Source organism: Eptatretus burgeri, chromosome 17, assembly GCF_056783735.1.
Source record: "Eptatretus burgeri isolate ZD-2024b chromosome 17, Ebu_testis_v1, whole genome shotgun sequence".
NCBI classification, from domain to species: domain Eukaryota; kingdom Metazoa; phylum Chordata; class Myxini; order Myxiniformes; family Myxinidae; genus Eptatretus; species Eptatretus burgeri.
Genome location: NC_140977.1, coordinates 40666437 through 40690819, shown reverse-complemented (window position 1 = coordinate 40690819; position 24383 = coordinate 40666437). Strand labels below are relative to the sequence as shown.

The following is a 24383-nucleotide window of genomic DNA, read 5'->3' as shown; positions in this document are numbered from 1 at the left end:
GTCTACCAACGACCATTGCTGGCAAACGGGTCCTCTGGCTTAACTGGGTTGAGATTCAACCACAGACTAGACAACCCAAAGGAGAGTGCGCATCCTCCTAAGGCAATCATGCCGGATCTCAATGTGCGTGGCATCCTCCAAATCTTTTGGCAGTGCCTTCTGGAAAATCCTTTTTCATTTTCCTTGAAGTAATACATTCAGATCTCACTTGTTCCTTGGAGTTTCTGACCGTCTTCCAATCTTTTGTTCAAGCTGTCAAGCAATGCAAGACCCAAGATCAACAAAGTTAGTTTCCTAGAAAGTTTGGTTGGAAATCCTGAATTGCTACAGATTCCTCTTCAATCAAGTAATTATATTTTTTGGGAAATTTGAGTTTAGTTTCCCTTTAACGGCTACATGTAAGCACCAACGATCGAGACAACTGGATGAGCATCCCCTCCAAATGATGTGCTCCAAGATGCAGTGCCCACTGTTGGCGTTGCACCACATGACAACGTCTGTCAAATTATTGAATTGATCCCAGAAGCAGACAGCACACAGCTGAAAAGTTCCCAACTAAGCTATCCTGCCTGTCTCTTTTTAATCAAAATCATGACTGATAATGCATTAGCAACTCAATCTCATAATTCGCATTGTGGCTGCAATGGGTCTGCAACTAGCTTTTTTTCAAATGGCATGCTGCTACCTTCAAACACTTCTTGTCGTCCATCATTTTGTCATTCTTATCCCACTTCTGACACCATTTTCTGCCTTGTCGGTTTGCACAAAGTAAATCGTTTGACAATGGAAGTCGTTGGATATCCAGCCCATGGAATTCAAATCCAAACTCAAATTGAAAACTACTTTATGAACTATGAGGACGATAAAGCGGAAGAAATATCCTTTTATAGCGACGGTTCACCGAACATTTGGACTCCAGATCAGGATTGATCGATTGCCTTTTCATTGCCTGATGATAACGTCAAAAATGTTCAATCAAATTAATAAAATATGAGTCATTGCAGTTCAAAGCCTTGTTTGTCAACCGTTTACTTTTCAACAATAAATGGTACAAAAGATTTTTCTTCTTCTTTGACGACCAAAATTATTCCCACGTTGTGAGGTTGGCCGGGGGAAGTTTTTGGCCCAGGTTATTTGTTACAGAAGATTGATTTATTAAAACAGTTAATACCATCGGGTGAGCATGGCTTGGGATACCAAATGTGACTCGAGCACATTTCTTGCCGAGTTTAAATTGCCACTGAGGCTACCTCTGTTACGACTTTAAAGTCACGTCACATCGAGCCGGAGCGAGCAATCCCTCAACTTCAAATTTACGGGATAGCCTCCCACAGTGAAGACAAGCGTTTACGTTTTGATAGGGCCTTGCGGTAAAAGGACGTAAACCGACACATATTAACCTCACAGCAGCATCTATTCTCACCATGGTCCCCAGAAACCCATAATTAGATTGAACTTCTCGGTAATCTGACATATTGACAAAGTGATTATGACACAATTTCACTGAGCACACACTGTGTAACGCAAATATGGAGGGAACGGAGTAAAATTCCAGACCCCTGGGGGAAGACTGTCCCCAAAGCATTTGAAACCTCTTCAAAAGACTTTCTCAATATTTCAGTTTGGGTCTCATGAATGAATGATGTGCGCTACATGTATATTAGTCAAAATATTGACCAATGTAGCCCATGCATACAGTAGACCGGGACAGATTGAAATTGGGAAAGACCTTAAGGGCTTTACATTACCCCTTTTCCACTAATGACCACAAATAAACGGTTTCAATTACATCACTCATTGTCTTAATCAAGGTCACAGAGCAGACCTAATAAGGCCTTCGTTTTCTGTCAAATCACACCTGTATTATTCTGGCTCCCTCATTTTATTCCCATAATTCTTGGATCGCCTTCTGACGATGTTTCGGACAATAGAACAATAGGGATGGTGGCCGCTCTGTGTCCTTGCGTGCTTGCTTTTCTCACATTCTGAGGCCTCTATCTTGCGAGACTGGGAGACAAGGAATGGTTTGCAGGGAGGTGGGGGGGGGTCTATGTGGTGGACAGCAGGGGGCCAGGGGAACACAGAGAAACAGAGAAGGCTGTGAGACGAGGGAAGAAAAGACTGAGACGAGGCATGAAAGGACAGCAAACTGTGCAGGGAGACCCGGAGGTCTGGAACAAAAGCTGACTGATGTTAACGTGCCATCCATCACAGTTCCTGAGCAAATTTCACGTCTCCAAGGACAACCGAGCTTCTGCAAACGTCACCGTGGCAACCTGGAGAGAGGGGCAAGGAGCATTGGCAGTGGATAGTGAGTTAGAAATTCGAGTTGATAAAGGTGAGGAGGGGAGGAATGAGGGATGGGTCGGCTTGTAAGATAGTGCAGGAAAGATTAGTTTTACTTAATCATGTCCTAGGAAGCAGAAACATGGTGTGAAGGATGTTGTGAAAAAGGTGCACTGATGGATCAAAAGGAAAGCAGCATGCGAGTGCGCACTTATTAAGTTTCGGATGTTACCGATCAATAACTTTGGGTTTGGGCAGCTGTGTGTGTCATAGACTTTGGAATGGTGGGGTTGAAGGGTGGCTCGGAGGGAAAGATAATTCAGAGAGCAAGCGTAAGGAATCCTTGCAGTGGATAAAAAAAAAGAAGAAAAGAGGAATCCTTGTGCATGTCTGCTGTCTATTTTCCTATGGTAATCCAGCCCAAATCCTGCAAATGAAAGGCAAAGAGTCGGTTGCTACATAGCCTGTGTGTTTGCACACCTAATTTGCGGCTCATTTCACACCAAAGAACCTCTCAATGAAAACTGTTCAGATATACATCTTTCTATAAGAAGCCCATTAATTCGCCCATTCCACCATTCCCTGTTCCCTTTCCATTGAAATGCAAGCTGTGCAGCTATGTTTAAGCTCCAAACATTTAATTACCAGGGAAGCAAGAGAGAAATAAAGGCAGGGAAGGAGGGGGAACATGAATGTGGGGTAAGAATGAAAGGTGATGCTACAAGGGTGAAGGTTATTTTCAAGATCTCTACTTTGCTTCCCCTCTCTCTGTCCCCATCTGCTCTTCTCAGGTCTTTCTTCAGCGATTTCTTTAGTTCCCAGGATGACTGGTTCCCCAGATCGAGGCACAATGTTCACTTCTTGTTCATGGATCAAAACTTCAGAACCAGTGTGGGTGGTTAGATGTGCAAGGCCAGGGAAGTGGTAGGGGATCCTGGGGAGGGTACGGTGTTGGGTGGGGTATGATGGGGTGGGTGGGTGTGGGAGACTGCTCAGACCTTTGGCAGGGGCATTACCAACGCTCCCAAAATCCATTATACTTTGCCTTCAAGTTCTTCTTCTTTGAGCAAATGCATGTTCAAAGCAGGTTTCCCCCCCCCCCCCCCATTCTTGAAGCAGGATGATGACAAGCAGTCGACTGCAAAGCTCGAAGCTCTCCACAATCCATAATGGTTTTTATGAGACTATATTTCAGGCATTGAAATTATTTAAATATTTGCTTCTTTATTTTTACGATTCCCAAGGCGAGTGTTCGATTCCCACATTTAGATATGTAAGGCCAGGGAAGTGGCTAAAAACATTGTTTTCTCATGGTTTTCTTGTTTCAAGAAAACTTTTCTTATCTTAAGAAAACATGTTCTTACTTAGAAAAGTAACTTTGGTAGCGCACACTGCATAGCCGGTTGAGACAGGCATTTCAGAATACCCTGTGGAAATTACCCGAAAGATCTCGCGGTACCTTTTATAAAAATAATAGACCTGTAGATTATTAGTTTGGCCCAAGTCTGCATTTCCTCTATGGCTTGAGAGTTTGATTGACCAGCTCACCTCAAGAATATTGTGTAGTTTTGGTCACCATATCTGAGGAAGGACATAGCTGCCATATCAAGGGTCCAGCATAGAGCAACTACTGCAGATTAATTCTGGATCTAGCTATCATACTAAGCTATGAGGAGCCGCTGAAGGAGACAGGACTTTTTGATAAGAAAGGTGATGGCAAGAGGATCTGATCGATAGAGATGTTTATGATAATGAAGGGTATCGACAAAATAAGTGCAGAGTCCTTTCAGAGGAATGGACAGTGACAGAACCAGGGGCCATAGCTTGTGAGTAAAGAAGATGATAGGATGGTAGAAATGAAATGAAAGACTAAGAAGGAACCCGAAGAGGTAAAGAGCAAATTTGGAGTCATCACAAGGAACCTGGATAGGATTCGGGTTTCTGCCACTACCTCCACAACCCTCAAACCCATCTAGGCTCACCCAAGTGAGCCTTCCAGAAAAAAATTCTGCAACAATTCACTTCTCCTTAGAGAGATAGATAACGACAGAGAGGAATAGAGAGAGTAAAAGGGATGAAAGGTAGTAAGGCAGGGGTCTCTCATTCAGAGCATAGTAAATGCATGGAATAGACTCCCTCGATAGTTAATGGCATCCATCCTTCCAATGGGACCATACTCTACACGGAGTATTGGTACTGCTGGAGCAGTCTCCTGGGCTATTGGGAACAATCCTGGATGGGTCAGCACTCTGACACAGGATACTCAAATGGCTCAATCATCCTAGCAGGCTGGTACTCATTTTGCTGACCTCAGAAGGATGACACAAGCTAAGTCAACCCCAGCCAGTATTAACTGAACAGCAAAGCAGGATTTGAACTCAGGACCCAAGGTTCCCAAGCCTGCCATCCTAACCATTAAGCCAACACCAGGCATGTTAATAGCAGCAGAAATAGTAGTAGGTTTACATTTGAGTTAGATAGGTATCTGGAAGCATCTGGGATAAATGGGTGCATGGATATTCGCAGGAATGGCAGGTAGCTTCAGTATGGAACAGTGAGTGTTAACATGTGCAGTGACTGTGTTGTCTGTGTGAGGTTCTCGTCAAAAGGTCAATGTGCTGTTTGTTCCTCACTGGACAACAGTGTTTGTCCCCCTCTAAAACGCACCAACGAAAAATTCCTTTTTGAATTTTTATAATCATATATTTTGTCGTCCGATGTATAAAGCTCTTTCAAACCACTCACTGACTGATTCACTCACCGACATATCAATGTTCGGTAAATTCCGGGTGACGTTAAAAGCTGAACATTCGCGTGCCGATGGACATCGAAGCCAACACACCGGGAAAAAAAAATCACAGAATTGTCGGAAAGCGTCCATAAATTAAAATATAAATCAATGAAAAAAATCAACGCGGGTGAGCGACCCGAGACAATGGGGAAGCATGGTAATTTTGAATGCCGATGGACATCGAAGCCAACACACCGGGAATAATCACAGAACTGTCAGAAAATGTCTGTAAATCAAAATATAAATAAATGAAAATAAATTAATGAAAAAAATAAATGTAGGTGAGCGACCCAAGACAATGTGGAAGCACAGGGTGTCCTGTGTCCTGCGAGCACAGGGTGGTGCAGAGCCGACTGACACATTTCAGACCGCTCTCCTGTCCGAGGGGTGGAGTTGGAACTTTTGGGGTTGTGGGACTATATTTTTTAAGACAATGCACTGCAACTGGTGGAGGCCACCTTCCTGATGTTTATCTACCATAAATAATAAAATTGCAAGTTTTGAACAAAAACCTCGTGTGTTTCAAATATCGCAAATCCAAATGTGTCAGTCGGCTCTGCACCACCCTGTGTTAAACATAAGTGTATAAAACTCCGAGTGATGTTTGTGCTTGTCCAACTGTCCTCATCCCCACTCCTCCAGCCCACATCCCTCCCCGAATGAATTTAAGTTGATAAACTGTGGATATCTGAAGTATAGATTAATAGAACGAAATAAACTGTCAGATCAAAATAATATGGTATAGATTTAGCACATGCTTGATGGAACAAATGGCTTCCTCCTTTGTCCAAGTTCCTTGTGTGTAAAGTCCTTCCTGGTCTATAACTGCATCCATGTCGTGTTGTGTACTGATGCATTCACAACATGACAGAAGGAACAGTTGAAAGAGGGGAGAAACACCAACAGCACAGTTGAAGGCCAAGGACAAACAATGGGTGTGAGGAATAATGGGGGGCAGGAGAGGATGCATGGGGGTGGACAAGATGGATACTGAAGGAAACTCTCTGGAGGGAAAAACTGGGAATTTGGAAGGAGGATTGGTTGGGGTGGGTTAATGAGGGTAGAAAAGATCATGGTTTTAGATTGGGGATGATCAGAGACGGTGGTGAACAACTGTCCTGAAGACCTGGAGGGAAGAATGAGATTGAAGAGAATGTGGAAGTTGATTCCACAGGTGGGAGGAAAAAGAAACGAATGCGTGGAGGTGAGCAGTGATCCGGGGTTTGGGTAGTTTAACCAGAAGGGCGTTGATTTGAAGGGGGCAATTGACGGTGCATGTCAGAGCAGAAACTCTCCCATGAAGTCCAGGGAACTGTCCGTAGAACTCTGAGATAGAATTGTGAGGAGGCATAGATCTGGGTAAGGATATAAAAGAATTTCTGGAGTGTTGAAAGTTCCTAAGAGCACAGTGAGCTCCATCATTAGGAAATTGAAAGAATATGGAACTACCCAGACTCTTCCTAGAGCTGGCTGTCTCACCAAACTGAATAACTGAGCAAGAAGGACCTTGGTCAGGGAGGTGACCAATAATCCAATGACCACTTTGACAGAACTACAGAGTTCCTTGGCTGAGATGGGAGAACTTGCAGGAAGAACAACAATCTGCAGCACTTCACAAATGCAGGCTTTATGTCTAGTGGCCAGACAGAAGCCACTCCTGAGAAAAAGGCACACGACAGCACAACTGGAGTTTGCAAAAAGGCACGTGAACGACTCTGAGAGCACGAGGCAAAGGATTCTGTGGTCCGACGAGATGAAAATTGATCTGTTTGGCCTGAATACAAAAGCGCTACGTCTGGCGGCAACCGAGCATAGCTCATCACCCATCTAACACCATGCTGACCGTGAAAGCATGGTGGTGGCAGCATCATGCTATGGGGATGCTTTTCAGCGGCTGGGACTGGGAGACTTGTAAGGATAGAGGGAGAGGGGAAGGCAGTCACGAATGTAGGAGGGGTGGAGGTGTAGCCAAAATTTTTGCCAAAATAATAAATAGATGGCTCCTCATTCTTTTATTTATCAGTTTGATTCAGCAAGCAATATAGAAAACCCAAATTGTATTATAAAACCATCACAATGTATCATATTTCCAAAATGGATTGAGTTTTAAAATCCAATTTTATTATGAAAAGTATAACAGTGTTAAAAGTGTAAAACACCCAAATACTCTGACCACATTTCCACAGCACCATATGCAAAGTAAGGACACTTTATAAATCCGTATAGTGATCTCCGTATAATAATAATAATAATATTACTATAATTGTCAAGTATTTAACACACGCTGTTTGCCATAATGTTATCCCTCTAAGCATAGAATTTGATTCGATAGATCAAAGTATAATTAACAAGTTTAACAAAGCCATCAGCTATTTAAAACAGCAAAATGAAACAATTATCTGGTTTCACCAAATATCTTTACATCTCAACTTTGAAGCAGTTGATGAGTTGTTTTATGTTCTTTATAGCTACAACAAAGCTGCTGCTACAAGCTCTTTTTGTCTACAACTATTCCAGAATTCACAATTCACAAAGTCCCACAGCTGTTGATTTGAAGAATTCTAAAACTAACGACGTTACTGGTGTGAAACATTTAAAAAAACTTGTTAACGAAGGACGGATGATTAGTCAAGAACTGCACAACAACAACAACAACAACAACAACAACAACAACAACAAAAAGTTTAGAACAATATACAACTTTTAACACTGACTTACAAACCGGCTTGAAGTTTATAACCAGCAAAATTATGCGAAAGAGTTTCATCGATCATCTGCGAAACGTGTGATCATCAAGTCAACATACGAGGGGCGTTCGTCCAAGAAACGCCAAGTTGTTTATTTATTTTTCTGTTTTCACCCCTGTCTGTTTGTTTGTCTGTGTGCAGGATATCTCAAGAGGATCCGGATGAAATTTGGTGGACATGTTGGGTGTGTCGTGAGGACGAACTGATTAGATGTTGGTGAAGATCTGAATCCAGATCTGGATCTGATAAAAAAAAAAATTTTTAAGTGATTCTTCACCATTGAGAGATGGGGCCCAAAAACGATGTGTAGCATGATATGTCAAAAAGTTATGAACAGATTTGGATGAAACTTTTGGTGGACAGGTTGGGTGTGTGACAAAGACGGAATTATTTTATTTTGTTGAAGATCCGGATCAGGGCAGAGGTATGCGTGCAACCAAGTGCCCTTCTAGTTCACTATGTAATTAGTTTGAAAAAAATTTCCTCATTCATCATGTGTCCTTGTGTATGGAGAAGGGTAGCCCAGAAAGGGTGCACGCACACTCACCATTGAGCTGTCTCGCCTGGATTTGAATCCTGACTCAACTATAAACTCTCCCTATAGTGTTTCATATGCAGGGTGGGGCCTCAATGTGTGCGCCATCCATTGGTGGGACATTAAGCTGGAGGACCAGTCCAGCCAGCACTGGTCGTTGATGGACATTTAAAAATCTCGTGGTGCCTTTCGTGAGGAGGTGTTGCTGGCACTATAAACAAATGACAAATTCCTGCTCTGACTGACTTCTGTGAAGACAACAGCAAACCCCACCCAGCATCACCCTTTCCAAGGAACCGCTTTGGTGGCAATGACTCTATTGAGTGATGATGATGATGATGATGATGATGATGATGACGATGATGATGATGAGTCATAAAGTTGGCATTTCTTCATGCACCGTTTTGAGCATCACATTCACACGACATTTTGAATGCCCCTCATAAACTTTTCCTTTGATAACAAAGCCATGCGCACATGTTACGAACCAGCATTTTTAGCCTTATAAAATCTCCCCGCTCTTAAGCTTTGCGACATCTTCCCTTCTTCTCCCGGCGCTGCAGCCTCCGGAGCCGTCTTGCCCACACGTCCCGCCATGGCGCGGCAACGCTACCCTTATCTGCGACAAGTGCATGCGCCCGGCGGACAGGCCTGCCTGAAGCCCCACCAACAGGACCCGGGTATCCCTCGCTGCCCAAAAGCAAGTACTTCTTTCCAGGTCGCAGGCGCGGAGGGCACTGGCAGGACAATTGCCGGGAACGCATCCAAAGATAGGCGTCTGCACCTCGCTGCAATCGTGTCCCGCCACGCCTGAAGATGGCCAACAAGGACACCGCGTAGCGGGTCCACTCGCCCAACATCGCTTCGGCTGATACGTGCAACTGCAGCGCTGCAATGCAGAGGAGAAAACTTGGCCCAATAGCTTACAGACCAAACGATGGACAACTTCAATGTGTAATATAATATAATATAATATAATATAATATAATATAATCGAACTATAGCCTTTGGAAATTGTCTGCAGGAGTTATGGCTTTCCACTGGTATAATAAACCATCACAAGCAATAAACTGAGTGAAGCTTGGGTTTCTGCCTCTAGACTACCTCGGGCCTCATCTGCACAGAATAAATAAGTAAAAGGGTACTTTTGATTTAAAAAAATTAAAAAGACGAACATCTTGCACAACAATTGTTCCCACAATGTTGTGGGACACGGATGTAGGACCCCTCGTACAGGACAAGCTAAGCTTTGACATTAGTGTCCTTTAACACGAATTACAAGAACATGTTCAGATAATGGACAAATCGATACACTGTGTTGGATTTGAACCTGGGATGCCAGCACCTGAGCCGAGTGCTCAGATGAGAGCACAAAACAGGTTCCAAAAGATTGATTTTTATTTTATTCGTGAGGACAGGTGATCACTGCCATGAAACAAATTTTAACGACCAAGTTGTTAATCTTACCATGTAATCACATACAGGTTATTAAAGTATTTCCAAGTTTAGCTTCGGGTCGTATTGTCCGAGTTCAAATGCAGTTCCAGTTTTATCAAACTTGAAGCGCATTAACAGCAAAGATTGATACAGCGAACGATGACATGACGTAATGATGTGCACGTACCAAAATCTCTCTTGCAGTACTTTCTGATGCTCAGTTTCAACTTTGGTTTCTGCGGCTTGCAGTAAGCATTACAGTTTTCTGCAAAAATTCAGATACGCACATCAGTGTGGGCCAAAGAAGCCTAACATTTCGATCTTAGTGGTGTGACAGCACACCACTGTTTTGTGTGTGCACGCGCGCACACACACACACACACACACACACACACACACACACACACACACACACACACACACACACACACACACACACACACACACACACACACACTAGAGGTGGTTACTTTGAGACCTGGGAGGTTTTTGTTCCAACTTCTGAATCCCACATAGTAGTGGGGCAACTTAGCTAAATATAGCATAACAATTGTGCATTTTGCATTTTGTGAGGAAATCACCAAATTTGGCACACTAGTAGCCTAACATATTATGAACAGATTTGGATATTGGGCCATCTCAAATTCAGCCGCTGATGGCTATGGCAGCCATTTTCCACTGCCATCAAAAATTTTGAGATGGCCCAATATCCAAATCTGTTCATAACATTATAGGCTACTAGTGTGCCAAATTTGGTGCTTCTCACAAAATGCACAATTGTTGTGCTAAGTTGCCCCACTATATGGAGATAACAACTAACAATACACACAAACACCCCTTACTGCACTCCCCCTCCTCCCTCCCCCTTCCCCCTCTCTGCTTAGAAGCATGCGCACTCGCCTCTGATCAGCTGTCTCGCCTGTGTTCAAATCTCAACCCAGTTATAAACTGTCACTCTGGTGTTTCACAAGCAGGGTGATTCATTAGTGTGTGCAGTCCCTCTGCCAGCATTAGTTGGTTGACATTAAAGATCCCACCACGTCCTTCGTGAAGAGTAGGCGAGCTATTGCGGGCACCGTGGCCAAGTTGCAACCCAACCAGGATTGTCGTCTAGTAACTGCTATGGCAGCACCAACGCTTGCATAATGCATGATGATGATGATGATGATGATGATGATGATGATGATGATGATGATGATGATGATGATGATGATGATGATGATGATGATGATGATGATGATGATGATGATGATGATGATGATGATGATGATGATGATGATGATGATGATGATGATGATGATGATGATGATGATGATGCATCCGGGGTTCTTCTTCTTCCAGGTTTCCTCACCTGGTTACCCTCTACAAGTCTAAGCCAAATTCTCACCTCCATTCCTTCATCCCTCGATTTTCTCATTTGTGGTGCCTGTAACTGTTGTCTTGGGTTCCTCCCTCCAGTCTTGAAGGAATGCTGCCCGTAGTCACCTCATACTTTCTCCAATAAATAATCCTGTACGTTCTATTATACTCTCACCACGACCCCTTTCACCCCCACCTCCTCCCTTCCTTTCCACCATTCATCCATTTGTTTCCCTGTTCCGCTCTGATCCTGCCACACTATGAACCTGATTCCCTCTTGTTTAACTCCTCCATGCACCTGGATTTGTCCCAAATAAAGAAATTACATCATTTTTCCAATCTATACAAAAAGACGTCAACTGAGCTGTTGGTCTCCGACTCCCTCCCTGTCTGGAGAGGTGACCCAAAGCAGATTCCAAGCTGAATGATGACGACTTAGATGGAAATCGACCAAAAAATTAAAAACAAGAGAAAAGCGAAATTATCTCAATCATAACAAATATAAACACAAAGTCAAAATACATTTCACAAATGGAAGAAAAAAGCAAAATGGAGGAGGAAATAAAAAGATACAGTTCGACATCCAATAGGATGGTGGAGGGGGTAACGCACTTACCTTTGAGCTGTCTAGTCTGGGTTTGATTCCCGACCAGACGATAAACTGTCAGAGTGGTGCTTCGCAGGCAGGGTGTTGCATCACAAGGTACGCAGGTCCTCTGATGGACGTTAAGCTGTGTGTCCTGCCTGCTAGCATAAGTTAGTGGACGTTAAAGATCCCAGGATGTGTTGCGAGTCGGTGAGTTATCGCCGGCACTCTGAACAAGTTAACAATTCCTGCCCGAATCACTTTCAGTTGAACGTCAGGCCTGGCTATCTGGTTCGTGAAACATTGGGCCAAAAATGTTCCCTGGGGCGACCCAGCAAGTTTGGAATAGTTGAGGTCTGTCAAAGTAATCAGACCAGTCGGAGCTCAACATGACATGGGATCGGGAAAAAAAAAATCCATTGTGACTTGCAAATAACCAAATCAAAGTCACATCATTTATATCCATCCTCATGGAGTACTGTGTATATAAAGACTGCTGTCCCATATGCTAGCACTCACTTGTGGATGTTACAGATCCCATCATACCTTTTGAAAAGAAATGCCCATTGTGTGCCGGCACCCCGTGGCCAAATTGTGATATTCTGGACCTCAAATGGAAAATCAATGGCAAACCACCCAGTGAATTTCTCCAAATACTCAGGATCTCCTTGTACGATACGAGCCAATGCCATGAAAAATATACATTTATTACAATATTTGATTTATTATTCCAACTAACTATGTGACACAACGGTGGCTCCCATTAATAACATGAATAACAAGAAGGACACTCGGTAGAGCGCACAACTCCAACAAACTGATTCGTTTATGTTTTGTATCCCATTGAGAGGCCGGATCTGGATTCAGACCTGAACTAAAATTTAATCGGCTTGTTCTTGTCACCTAACCAACTCGTCCACCAAATTTCCTCCAAATACATCCAAACTTTTTGAGATATCGTGCTATATATCTGTTTTATCCCTATCACTCAATGGTGAAGAATCACTGAAAAAATTCTCAGATCCGGATCCGGATCCGGATTCATCACTGAAATCGAATCAATTCTCTCTAGTTTAATGCCCAACCTGCCCACCAAGTTTCGTCCGAATCCGTCCACAACTTTTTGAAATATCCTGTTCCATGTCGTTTATCGGAAGAAAATTTTAAATTTTCGAAATTTGGCCTTTTGCAACTTTGTGGCCTATGTTGACCTTTTGGCCTATGTTGATCTCAAAAATACTTGTTCATTGAATTCAGTGGCCTAATATGTCAATCCTCTTCAAATTTCAAGTCAATCAGATGAAAATTGAGGATTTTAGAAATCTCACCTAAGTTGTTGACCTTTGGCCTGTGTTGACCTTTTGGTCGACATTGACCCCAAAAAGAATGGTGGTTGGATTAATTGACCTGAAATATAAATCCTCTTCAAATGTCAAGTTAATCAGATGAAAATTGAGGATTTTAGAAATCCCACCTAAGTTGTTGACCTTTGGCCTATGTTGACCTTTTGGCCTATATTGAACTCAAAAATAATTGGTGGTTGGATTCAATGAACAAATATGCAAATCCTCTTCAAATTTCAAGTTAATCGGGTGAAAATTGAGAATTTTAGAAATTCGGTGTATGTTGACCTTTTGGCCTAAGTTGACCTCAAAAATAATTGATGGTTGAATTCAATCACCTGATATGCAAATCCTGTTCAAATTTCTAGTCAATCGGATGAAAATTGAGGCTCTTCGAAATTTAACAGATTTGTTGACCTTTTGACCTCAAAAACGATTGGCTTCTCGCTCGTGACGAACTCTACCAGTACAGATGGTGAAGTTTCATGAAGATTGGTTTAAAATTGTGACCTATAGGTGATTGACATACAAACAAACAGACAGACAAACAGAACAACCCACAAGACCAAGCAATATACTTGAAAAATCTTCGATTTTCACAAGTAACAAACAGACCGACAGACACAGAGGTGAAAACATAACCCCCATCCAGCTTCGGTAGGTGGAGGTAATAAGAATCCAATCCAACGTCCAAAAGAAGTGTTACCAAAGAGGTCTATGGAGAATAACCAAGGTGGTTTGCCATTGTTTTTTGCCAATGGTAATCAGGCCTGGAGTTTTCGCAAGGATAACGGAACATAATGGCTTACTCTTCGAGAAAGACCTTTGACATCCGCCGGCAAACACTAGCAGACGGGACACCCAGCTCGATATCCCTCCAGAGGACAGTGCACCAACTGGTGCAGTGACCCATCTGTGAAGTACCAGAGTGGTAGTTTATGGTCCAATCTGGAATCGAACCCACACCAGATGGCTCAAAGGCATGCATGCAATAGAAGATAATCGATTGAGGTATCATGCAAATACTTCTGTGCATGAAGTCGTGGCCAACCCACCAGCAGGGCTGTCTGTTCGCCTTCCATACTCAGCATTCCCAACAGCAACGGTGGGAATTCCTGGGGTAAAGGATGAGTAAAGTCGATATAACCTATAATTAGTGTTAATGTTACACCATTAAAGTCAAATCAATTGATTTGTGCAAATTTTATAGCATCCATTGACAAAGAAGGTTTTAAAAATAAAGCTTCAAGTGCATTCAGAGAAGAGATTAAAATGCCAAAGTATGTAAAATGTAGATTAGAGAGTGCGTGTACGTATGCAGGGAGCAATTGGTGAACGGCTCTGTTGATAGCCCTTGGCACAACGGTTGCAGGTGAGACCCGTCACACCATCCTTGCAAGGGCATTGCCCACTGGTTTGATTGCACGTCTTGCCCGCCGCTCCAACTGGATGGCACTCGCACGCTGCCAAGGAAGAGGACGGCCGTTTTGATCATTCCGCAATCGTTCAACGCAACACATGCGGTGTCTCAAGGAAAAAGTTTCTCATTCATTCATCGTACAGTTCCGAGAGCAATTCAATCATTCATCATGTGGTTTCAAAAGCAAAACTGTCTTATTCATTCATTCTCCATTCACATCCTCTGCCTTACTAAGATGGATTCAAATATTTTTGGAACAAAAGGCACAATCACTGGAACAAATTATTTTGTACCATGAGAAAATCACCTCAACAAGTATTGGTGCGACGGTTGATTGGACATCAAACAATATGGGACTTTCAAAATGACATTAAATGAGGCCTTTCACGCATGCGCTGTGTGCGCACTTTCAGCGACTTGCTTCCGCTGGCCGAGACACTTTTAACCTACCGTGGCTTGAGTGAAATCTGCAAGTCAAGCGGTCTTTAAAATATCATTTCCACTACTATGTAATTTCATGATGGTTAACCATAAATGTTGCGTTCCTGGATGCAAATCAGACTTATAAATATGGAGGAAATACAAGAAATAACCGTGGATGTGAGGTGTCGAGTTCCTACCATTTCCTGTAAATACAAGCAAGCGGCACACAACACAAAACACACACACACACACACACACACACAAGCCTTTTTGCAGTAGATGCAAAAATCTAAATTTGAAAAGGAGCCATCTGTCTGTCTGTCTGTCTGTCTGTATGTCTGTCTGTCTATCGTGTTATAACTTGAGAATGGATTAGCGGATTTTAATACATCGAACTACGGTGGATTCAAGGAACTTCAGGGAAGGTTTGTAACAGAAATTTGTTTTTTTTAATGGGTGCATGGGCACACGTGGTTAAACTGCAAATGCCAACTTGCGACGCTGGTTATATCCGCATTCCCAGGAATCCTTTTTCTACTTGCCCTGTTGATAATTATCCGTCACAGCAAAGATTGGTATTTCCGTCAGCGAAGCGACGGGTCTTATATTCTCGTCCAGTTTAATTTCTCTTGTGGCCACAGAACCAAACAATTTTTATTTTATTCATAACAGCCCTCACAGCTCCCATTCCATCCTCCACCCAACATGATGAAAAGTAAACTGTGCATTCACAAGCCCCAGATATGATCTTCCCATCGCTGTTCATAAGAAGCACCCAAATGAGATACGGTGTCTTCCTCAGCGAAGTCACCCTGGTACATCTAGTTCTCACGTAATTATAGCTGACACAAGCTTTGTGCAATTTCATGTCGTGAAGATGTCCTTTGTCGAACAATTGGTAACCATTACTTTTCCGGTAATGATACACAGCATCGTCTTTCCAATTGCAGACATCAGTTGAGTAAATCACCAATCCTACCATGTTCACAGGAGGTAGTCCTGCAAGGTTCAAAGTCCACTCACTAGCAGTAATGGTCGAGGGTTTGGGTAGCACACACCCGTCCACAGTTCTCTGGGCCTTGCACCGGTCCACCTCTTCGCGAGTCTGCAGTATGCAAGGCTGCAAGATCTCAGCCCCGTCCACAAGCTGAGAAAGTTCTCCAACTCTTTTGTTGTGCAGAGGCACACCCCTTTCTCCCTTTCTCTCAGATACCTTTCCAAGTATTTTGGCTTTTTTAGAAGCTTTGTGAGTCATTTTAGGGAGCAATCCTCATCTCACATGCAATATATATATATATATATATATATATATATATATATATATATATATATATATATATATATATATATATATACACATGTGCCCCAATGACTTGTTGCTAGGGGCTTACGCGCATGAGTGCAGAGCGTTCTGGGTGGATGGCATCATATCTAAAGTCCCACAATGTATTCATAGCGGTGAAACATTTTCCTCATCAGAGTAATACTGGGAAAAAAAAAAACATGGGCATCCACTCTGTGTAGTGAAGTTTAAATTAAACCAGAGACAAAAGTGTTGACTATAATGTAAATACAATCACATGTTTGGAGATATTTTTTCAATACCAAATTATCACACTCAAAGTGATGGGAAGTCATCATCCGAATTTTAAATTATGGGAAATATACTTCACTGCAGCTATGAATATCAATGTTGTAAGAATTCCTTCAGAAGTGTGATCCAATCAGTCCTTTCATGTCACTTAATCTCTTCCGTAAGGAACAATTACTGGAATTCCCTCCCTCCCCTATACTCCAAAAAAATCCCATCCACGGCTTGCATAACATGTAAGTGACACTTGAATCATTCCTCACCACCAACGTGAATCTTGACCCCTGACAAAAACCTCTCATGAGATCTAAAAAATGAGACTTATTTATTTATTTTTTTACATTTTTGTAAGGGGTACAACATCCTCAGATTTCCCAAATTCCCAAACAATCACACACTCACGCCTGCAGGCTTTGTGATAAGTGATGTCATGGTGGAGGTCTCGGTAGAACCCTTCGCGACAGTAGTGGCAATGGCGCCCAGCAGTGTTATGGCGGCAACGGACGCAAACGCCACCGCTGCGCTGGCCTGATAGTTGGTACAGCTGGGGGTTGAATCGACACTTGCGTGCGTGGAGGTTACAGTTGCAAACTGCGATGGAGCAAGTACAAGAAGACAATTGTATACTCAGTGAGAGGTACACAAGGGGCACGGTATGGATCATTAAATGGGATTACAAGATCCAATTGTGATGTACAGATGGAGTTTATGGCTTATAAAAGTACAGTACAGACGTCATTGAACATTGGTCTGAACACGCTTTTAAGCACAGTTTTAACAAAGTTATTCTTAAAGTGTTCAATTTTTTTCAATTAAAAAAAAAAATCATTCTTTAAACTTCAGCAAAGACATGATCATAATCATGAATCGATCACAATGGCTGTAAAGCGATCAACAGTTTTATGCAATTTCCCAAATGTAAACAAGAGTTTGGGTAAAATTGCTGAGGTCTACATGAAAATCTCTGTCATTCTCACAAAATGTACTGTACATGCAGTACATACAGACGATACTGTACATTTCTGATCTTTTTGATGTACCATACTCTTTACAGAGCATTAGTGCTGCCAAAGCAGTTTATTGGCTGAGGTTATCTTGGGTGGTTTGTCATTGCCTTCCCACCATTGTTTTTCCATGCTCTATCCTCTTAATGCTGAGCGTCAAGCAAGGAAGCAGCACATAGTATAAAAAGAAGCTTTTGGTCTGACTCTGCAGGGGTTTGAACCACCAACCTCCCAGACTCAGAGCAGATGCTCAAACTATTATGTCACCAAGTCTGGTAATACTACACATACAGTACATATATATATATATGATATTCCACAGATTACATCAATATAATACAATATTTACATTACATAAATATACTGTACATACAATACATAAATGTACGACTATATATTCCACATATGGTTGATTGTACTGTATTTTACACTATTTTGGACAGCTTAGTTATCATCACAGAATCCAGCAGAGTGTTTGCTTTACATTAATGTGTGTATGACTCAATGCTTTCATCTGTCATACTATAAACTTGATTCACACGAGGACCAGGATTTCTTATTACGGATAAAAGCCAGTAAGAGGCCCTATGATGCAATTGTCGTCGTCGTCAATCAATGAACGCAAAATCAACGCAATGAGGCAAATATTATGAGTATAAGCAGTCGGAATAAGTTGTTATAATATTGGTATGATGATTTATGATAATACTTATTTTTAGTTTGTCCCATTACCAAAAGAACCGTGACACAACCAACATGTTTGAAACAAACAAATGAATTGCAATAACAGATATTAGAGCAGGAGTTTTTCTGAATGTTTGTGAAATTAAAGCAGAATTTATTATATTTGTGAAATTAAACCAGGATTTATAATATTGGTGGAATTAAACAAGGATTTATAATTCATGTTGGTAAAATTAAACCAGGATTTATGATGGATAGAAGTGAAATTAAACCACGATTTATAATTAATATCAGTATAATTAAACTAGGATTTATAATTCATATTGGTTAAATTAAATCAGGAAGTATAATGAAGATGAGTGGAATTAATCCATGACTTATAATTCATATTCATGTAATGAAACCAGGATTTATAATTAATGAGTTAAATTTAACCAGTATTTATAAGGGATATTTGTGGAACTAAACCAGGATTGATAATTAATATGAGTGCAATTAAACCAGGATTTGTAATTCATATTGATTAAATTAAACCAGGATTTATTGTGGATATTGGTTAAATGAAAAAAAGATTTATAATGCATATTACTAAAATTAAACCAGGATTGATAATAAATATTAGTGTAATTAAACCAGGATTTGTAATTAATATTAGTGTAATTTAACCAGGATTTGTAATTAATATTAGTGTAATTTAACCAGGATTTGTAATTCCAATTGGTTGAATAAAACAAGGATTTATAATGGATATAAGTGGAATTAAACCAAGATTGATAATTAATATTAGTGGAATTGAATCAGGAGTATAAAATAACAGTGGTTGATTGAAACCAGGATTGATAATTAATATTAGTGTAATTAAACCACGATTTGTAATTGATATTAGTGAAATTAAACCAGGATTGATCATTAATATTAGTGTAATTAACCAAGGATTTATAATGGATATTAATGAAATTAAACCAGGATTGATGATTAATATTAGTGTAATTAAACCAGGATTTGTAATTCAAATTGGTTGAATAAAACCAGGATTTATAATGGATATAAGTGGAATTAAACCAGGACTGATAATTAATATTAGTGGGATTAAACCATGATTTAAAAATAATATTGGTTGATTGAAACCAGGATTGATAATTAATATTAGTGCAATTAAAGCAAGATTTGTAATTCATGTTGGTTGAATTAAACCAGGATTGATAATGGATATTAATGAAATTAAACCACGATTTACAATGGCTATTAATGAAATTAAACCAGGGTTTTTAATTTGTAATACATATTGGTTAAATTAATGCAGGAATTATAATTAATATTCCTGAAATTAAGCCAGAATATATAATGGATATTCGTGAAATTAAACGAGGATTGATTATAATTTAAATGAGTGTAATTAAACCACAATTTGTAAATCTTATTGGTTGAATTAAACCAGGATTTATAATTGATATTAAACCAGGATTGAGAATTAATGTTAGTGTAATTAAATCAGGATTTAGAATGAGTTAAATTAAGCAGGATCTATTATTAGTATCAGTGAAATTAAACTAGGAATTATGATGAATATCAGTGAAATTAAACCAGAATTGATAATTAATATTGGTGTAATTAAAGCAGGATTTATAATTAATATCAGTGAAATTAAACAAGGAATTGTAATGAATATTAGTGGAATTAAATCAGGATTTATTATTAATATTATTGAAATTGAACCAGAATTTACAATTAATACCAGTGAAATTGGAAAAATAATTATAATTAATTACAATTCACAAATTGAAAGAAGCATGACCACAATCCGCTCTCACCGGCACACTCATGAGCATGCCGTGCTGTTGCACGCTTCCAGGGTCGGTCCAGATGGAAATCCCGGCAGCGTTCACACTCGGCCCCCGCACTGTTGTGCTTACACGCGCACTCGAGCCGTCCGCTCGCTCCACGCACACATTGCGATGCGTGTCCATTACACTTGCACCTGCCCCCCACCTAAACACAACCACCACGTGATAATGGTCTCAAACACTACACAGCACCACGATGACCCACAGAGAGAATGATCTGTAAATGCCAATAAATTCTCAAAACCTGTTTCATTTCAGCACTTTTATACAACATTTAAAATGAGTTTAAAAAGTAAAACTTCGACAAAATCTTTAACTTATTAACTTAACGATCATGGTTATTGTTTTGTTTCACTCTCAATGAAGGCAAAACTCACCTGAAAATCTGAGACTGCAAAATAACGTGAGAATGAACTCTCAGGGTCGAGTTCAAGATCACCTGAAGCCAGGAGAGGGTCTACGCGCTGGAAAACCACACGGATGTCAGTGGCGGTGACCCAATCTTGCAGAGCGGGACTAGCATCGAAGTCGTGTGCTGATGGTCGGCTGTCCAGCGTGCTGAAAGCAATAAGACCACCATGGAGGGGTCGCGTCCCGGGGTCTGAACATAGCGCCTCCTGCTCATTGTCTTTACTCACTGTGGTCTTACTCGGACGTCCATAAACCCCACGACAGTTGGAGGAGTAAAACTGAAAGGGCACCCAGGTCTTGCCAAAGTCTGCAGACTTGTAGATCGTCATAGATTCGGGTCTTCGGGAGCAGAACTGAAGGCTCACGTAGGTAACTTCAAACTTTTTACCAAGAGACAATGTAAGAGAGACGTTGTCACGGTCCATTGATGACTGCCAGCAAGTCAGGTTGTGCGGATTATTCAGGTCGGTCAGGTAGGCCGCTGGATGGGACCTCCGTGGGTCTCCGGCATTGCATATGTGGCAGGTGGAGATCCTGGTACCATCGGATCCCGATCCAGGGGCTTCCGCCGTCGCTCCGCGCTCACTTTGGTTTGTTGTCTCGACAGACCTCCCAGGTGTGCAGACCCTCTCGGGAGGGCTTCCGCAAGTGCTACTCGCCTCTACGGCCTGACCAAATGCCGCATTCACGAAGTCCGGGATGCAGCGGCGTGGGTTCTTGCGTTCATCGTAGCAGGGGTCAGCGGGGGTCTGCTGTGCGGCGAACATCCCCAGGCCGGGGTGAGATCCCTGGACCGAGCGTGACAACGCCAGAAGTTCCACGAAAAGGCACAGCCACGATGCCCTTGACATCATCGTCAGCATTATTCTTGTTATCGTGAAAAGGTCGAACCACCTGCAAGAAGAAAGAAAAGTGGATTGGTCATATTACGGTATTTGGCACTCACTGAAAGGGACCCCATTCCATAAACTATGCTTACCAAAAAGATCTGATCAAAACCTTTGTTAATTACCTTAATCCGCACGCTTATAATTAAGAAGTATAACAACCAATGATATAAACACGGTAACGTGACGGGATTCAGGGGGCTGGACCGGTAAAACGTCACCTGTGCGCCTCCGATATGCACGGACATTCAGGGACCTTGCACTCAAGAGGACAACCTGCTCTCTCTATCACTCTCACTGCCTACTCTCCCACTGGGTCTGCAGATCGGTCGCTTTTTGAAGCTCCCTCACCCCACACACCCCACCACACTGCCCTTACCCTCAATTCCTCGTCTCACTCCACACCTCCCTCCCCTTACCGGCACCACATTCATCCCCTCCCCACCCGATCGCAGATGGTCCATCTCTCCCGGCGCCAAATAATCACATCCTCACATTCGCACCATATCGAGCTCCAACAAAATCGGTAGCCCTGGTTTAAGAGGTGCGCAACAGGTGAGTTGCTTTCCTGTCCCACCTGAATTTCCAAGTGAAAATACACACCTTTCAATTATATTGGGCTCGTCGAGTGTTCACCATGCCATGAAGAGGTAACCGACTCCTGACATGTCTCTCCTGTGAATTCAAGCACCTTTCATGGTGTTTCCGTAAGCGGGCCACACCAAGAGCTCACAGGTGTGTTCGGGTTGTACGGAGAACCCTAGTAACGGCCTGCCCTTGATCGCAGCATTGAAGATTCATCACGATTTTCAGCACGCGCCATCACAGCCACCATGCGATTCATCAATCATTCATCCATCCATTCGTGATCCTTTTTGATCCTTCGCAGATGCGGTGCTACCGTGCCGAGAGAGATGGGATGGAAACACTGATCAGACGTGGTCCGTGTCTCCATCAGGACTGGGATTAAGCATTCAGCGGGCAATAACATCTGCTGGCCCCGTAGAGGGCTACAGGTGCTGCGGTCTCGCTTCACCTGGAGCACCTGAACACAAAAAAATGAGAGAAATCAGTTTCACAGGCTTTGCCATATTTTACCGTACCTGCGAAGTCAAAGCTTCTGGAAGAGGTTTGAATCTCGTTTCGAAACCACAGCTAATAAAATATTTGTTGTTCGACCACAAACAAGATTGGGGTGGGAGGGGCGGGGGGGAGGATAATAATAATTTAAAAAATGATTCCTTTTGCGGGTTCAGGGATAACCAGCTGATCTTATTAAGACCCTCGGTTATAACTATCATGGGGCTATCTCGGGTAAAGGAAATGAGGTCAGATCATATCGCAGAGGGTCGGGATGCACGAATACCTGCACGTCTTGGGACATCTTGCCCCCTCTTCCAAGTCCTACCGACCATTGTGTGTGTGTGTGTGTGTGTATGTGTGTATGTGTGTATGTGTGTATGTGTGTATGTGTGTATGTGTGTATGTGTGTATGTGTGTATGTGTGTATGTGTGTGTGTGTGTGTGTGTGTGTGTGTGTGTGTGTGTATGTGTATGTGTATGTGTGTATGTGTATGTGTGTGTGTATGTGTGTGTGTGTATGTGTGTGTGTGTGTGTGTGTCTGTGCGTGTGTGTGTGTATGTGTATGTGCATGTGTGTATGTGTATGTGTGTGTGTATGTGTGTGTGTGTGTGTGTGTGTGTGTATGTGTGTATGTGTATGTGTGTGTGTATGTGTGTGTGTGTGTGTGTGTGTGTGTATGTATGTGTGTGTGTGTGTGTGTGTGTGTGTGTATGTGTATGTGTGTGTGTGTGTGTGTGTGTGTGTGTGTGTGTGTGTGTGTGTGTGTGTGTGTGTGTGTGTGTGTGTGTGTGTGTGTGTGTGTGTGTGTGTGTGTGTATGTATGTGTGTGTGCGCGCGTGTCCTTCCCCTCTCACCTCCTCTCCATCAGATCACCGAACTCCAACCACTGGTTTAATAATCACACGTCAAACGAAATAATCTGTAAAAAGCTAAAATCCAATAAGAGCGATTTTAAGGGATAAAACCAAACAGATTCGCCTCGAACAGGGAGACCGAAAGCACTTTAAACAGGAGAAAACGAGGCGCGCAGGCGTCTACTTATTACGTACGCAAGCACATCATCATTCGTCGACTTGCGTTGAGCATGAAGGTCGCTGAACTCACATCGTTGTGATCATCAGGACGTATTGTCTGAAGTCACGACAAAATCCCACGAAGCTCCATGAACAACAAAACTTCAACTCATGGATCGGAACAAAAACTCCGATTTATTAATCCAATGGATCGTTTCCTCTTTGGTACTTCAATTAAAAAGGAATTTTACTTGAACCAGTGAACAACACTGGAATCTACGTATTACGTCTGCAAAGTGGTGCAGCATTTGACTCCCCCCCCCTTCAGAATTATATATATATATATATATATATATATATATATATATATATATATATATATATATATATATATGTATATATATGTATATATATCTATATATCTATATATATATATATATATATATATATATATATATATATATATATATATATATATATATATATATATATATATATATATATATATATATATATATATATATATATATATATATCCCCACTCCACCCAACCTCCTCCCTACTTTCTTTTCTCAATTATTTATTTAATTTATTCCTCCTCAAGCCCCACAAACCCTCCTCTTCTTGTACACAATTAATTTGTAGATGTCCCCCAATTCCAATCCAATCTATTTAATAACATCATTATAATTTATTTTTTTTAATCAGCTTCACAACTGTTGTCATGTGACGTAGCTGCATATCAAAAGGTCAAAGGTTATTTCAAAGAGTCCCCGAGCTGAGCTCATGGCAAATGCAAGAGGTTTCAGGCATGAAACTTTGACACAAGACTGAGACACACTGACAGTATGGTGACAACAAGATGTCGTCAACACAGACGTGTGTGAGTGTGACCCTGATCATCGTAATCCCCAGTTCCCACCTCCATTCGTCGAAAA

The 24383-nt window shown here is 41.7% G+C and overlaps 1 protein-coding gene across 2 annotated transcripts; it reads right to left on the bottom strand.

Annotated features, from left to right (window-relative positions):
* Positions 1–7080: 7080 nt before the first annotated feature.
* Positions 7081–22465, bottom strand: LOC147009856 (netrin-1-like). Of its 2 annotated transcripts, none has more exons than XM_085861111.1 (8): positions 21952–22465; positions 20428–21355; positions 20018–20195; positions 16921–17109; positions 14398–14547; positions 14140–14199; positions 9984–10061; positions 7081–9248 (listed from the first exon to the last, which is right to left on the bottom strand). In XM_085861111.1, exons 2-8 carry the CDS (start codon positions 21322–21324, stop codon positions 8881–8883), a joined length of 1920 nt encoding a protein of 639 aa, XP_085717237.1. In that variant the 5' UTR covers positions 21325–21355; positions 21952–22465; the 3' UTR covers positions 7081–8880. The 2 variants fall into 2 exon arrangements, with proteins under 2 accessions (XP_085717237.1, XP_085717236.1); XM_085861110.1 differs by lacking the exon at positions 21952–22465 and adding an exon at positions 21570–21696.
* Positions 22466–24383: the final 1918 nt, after the last annotated feature.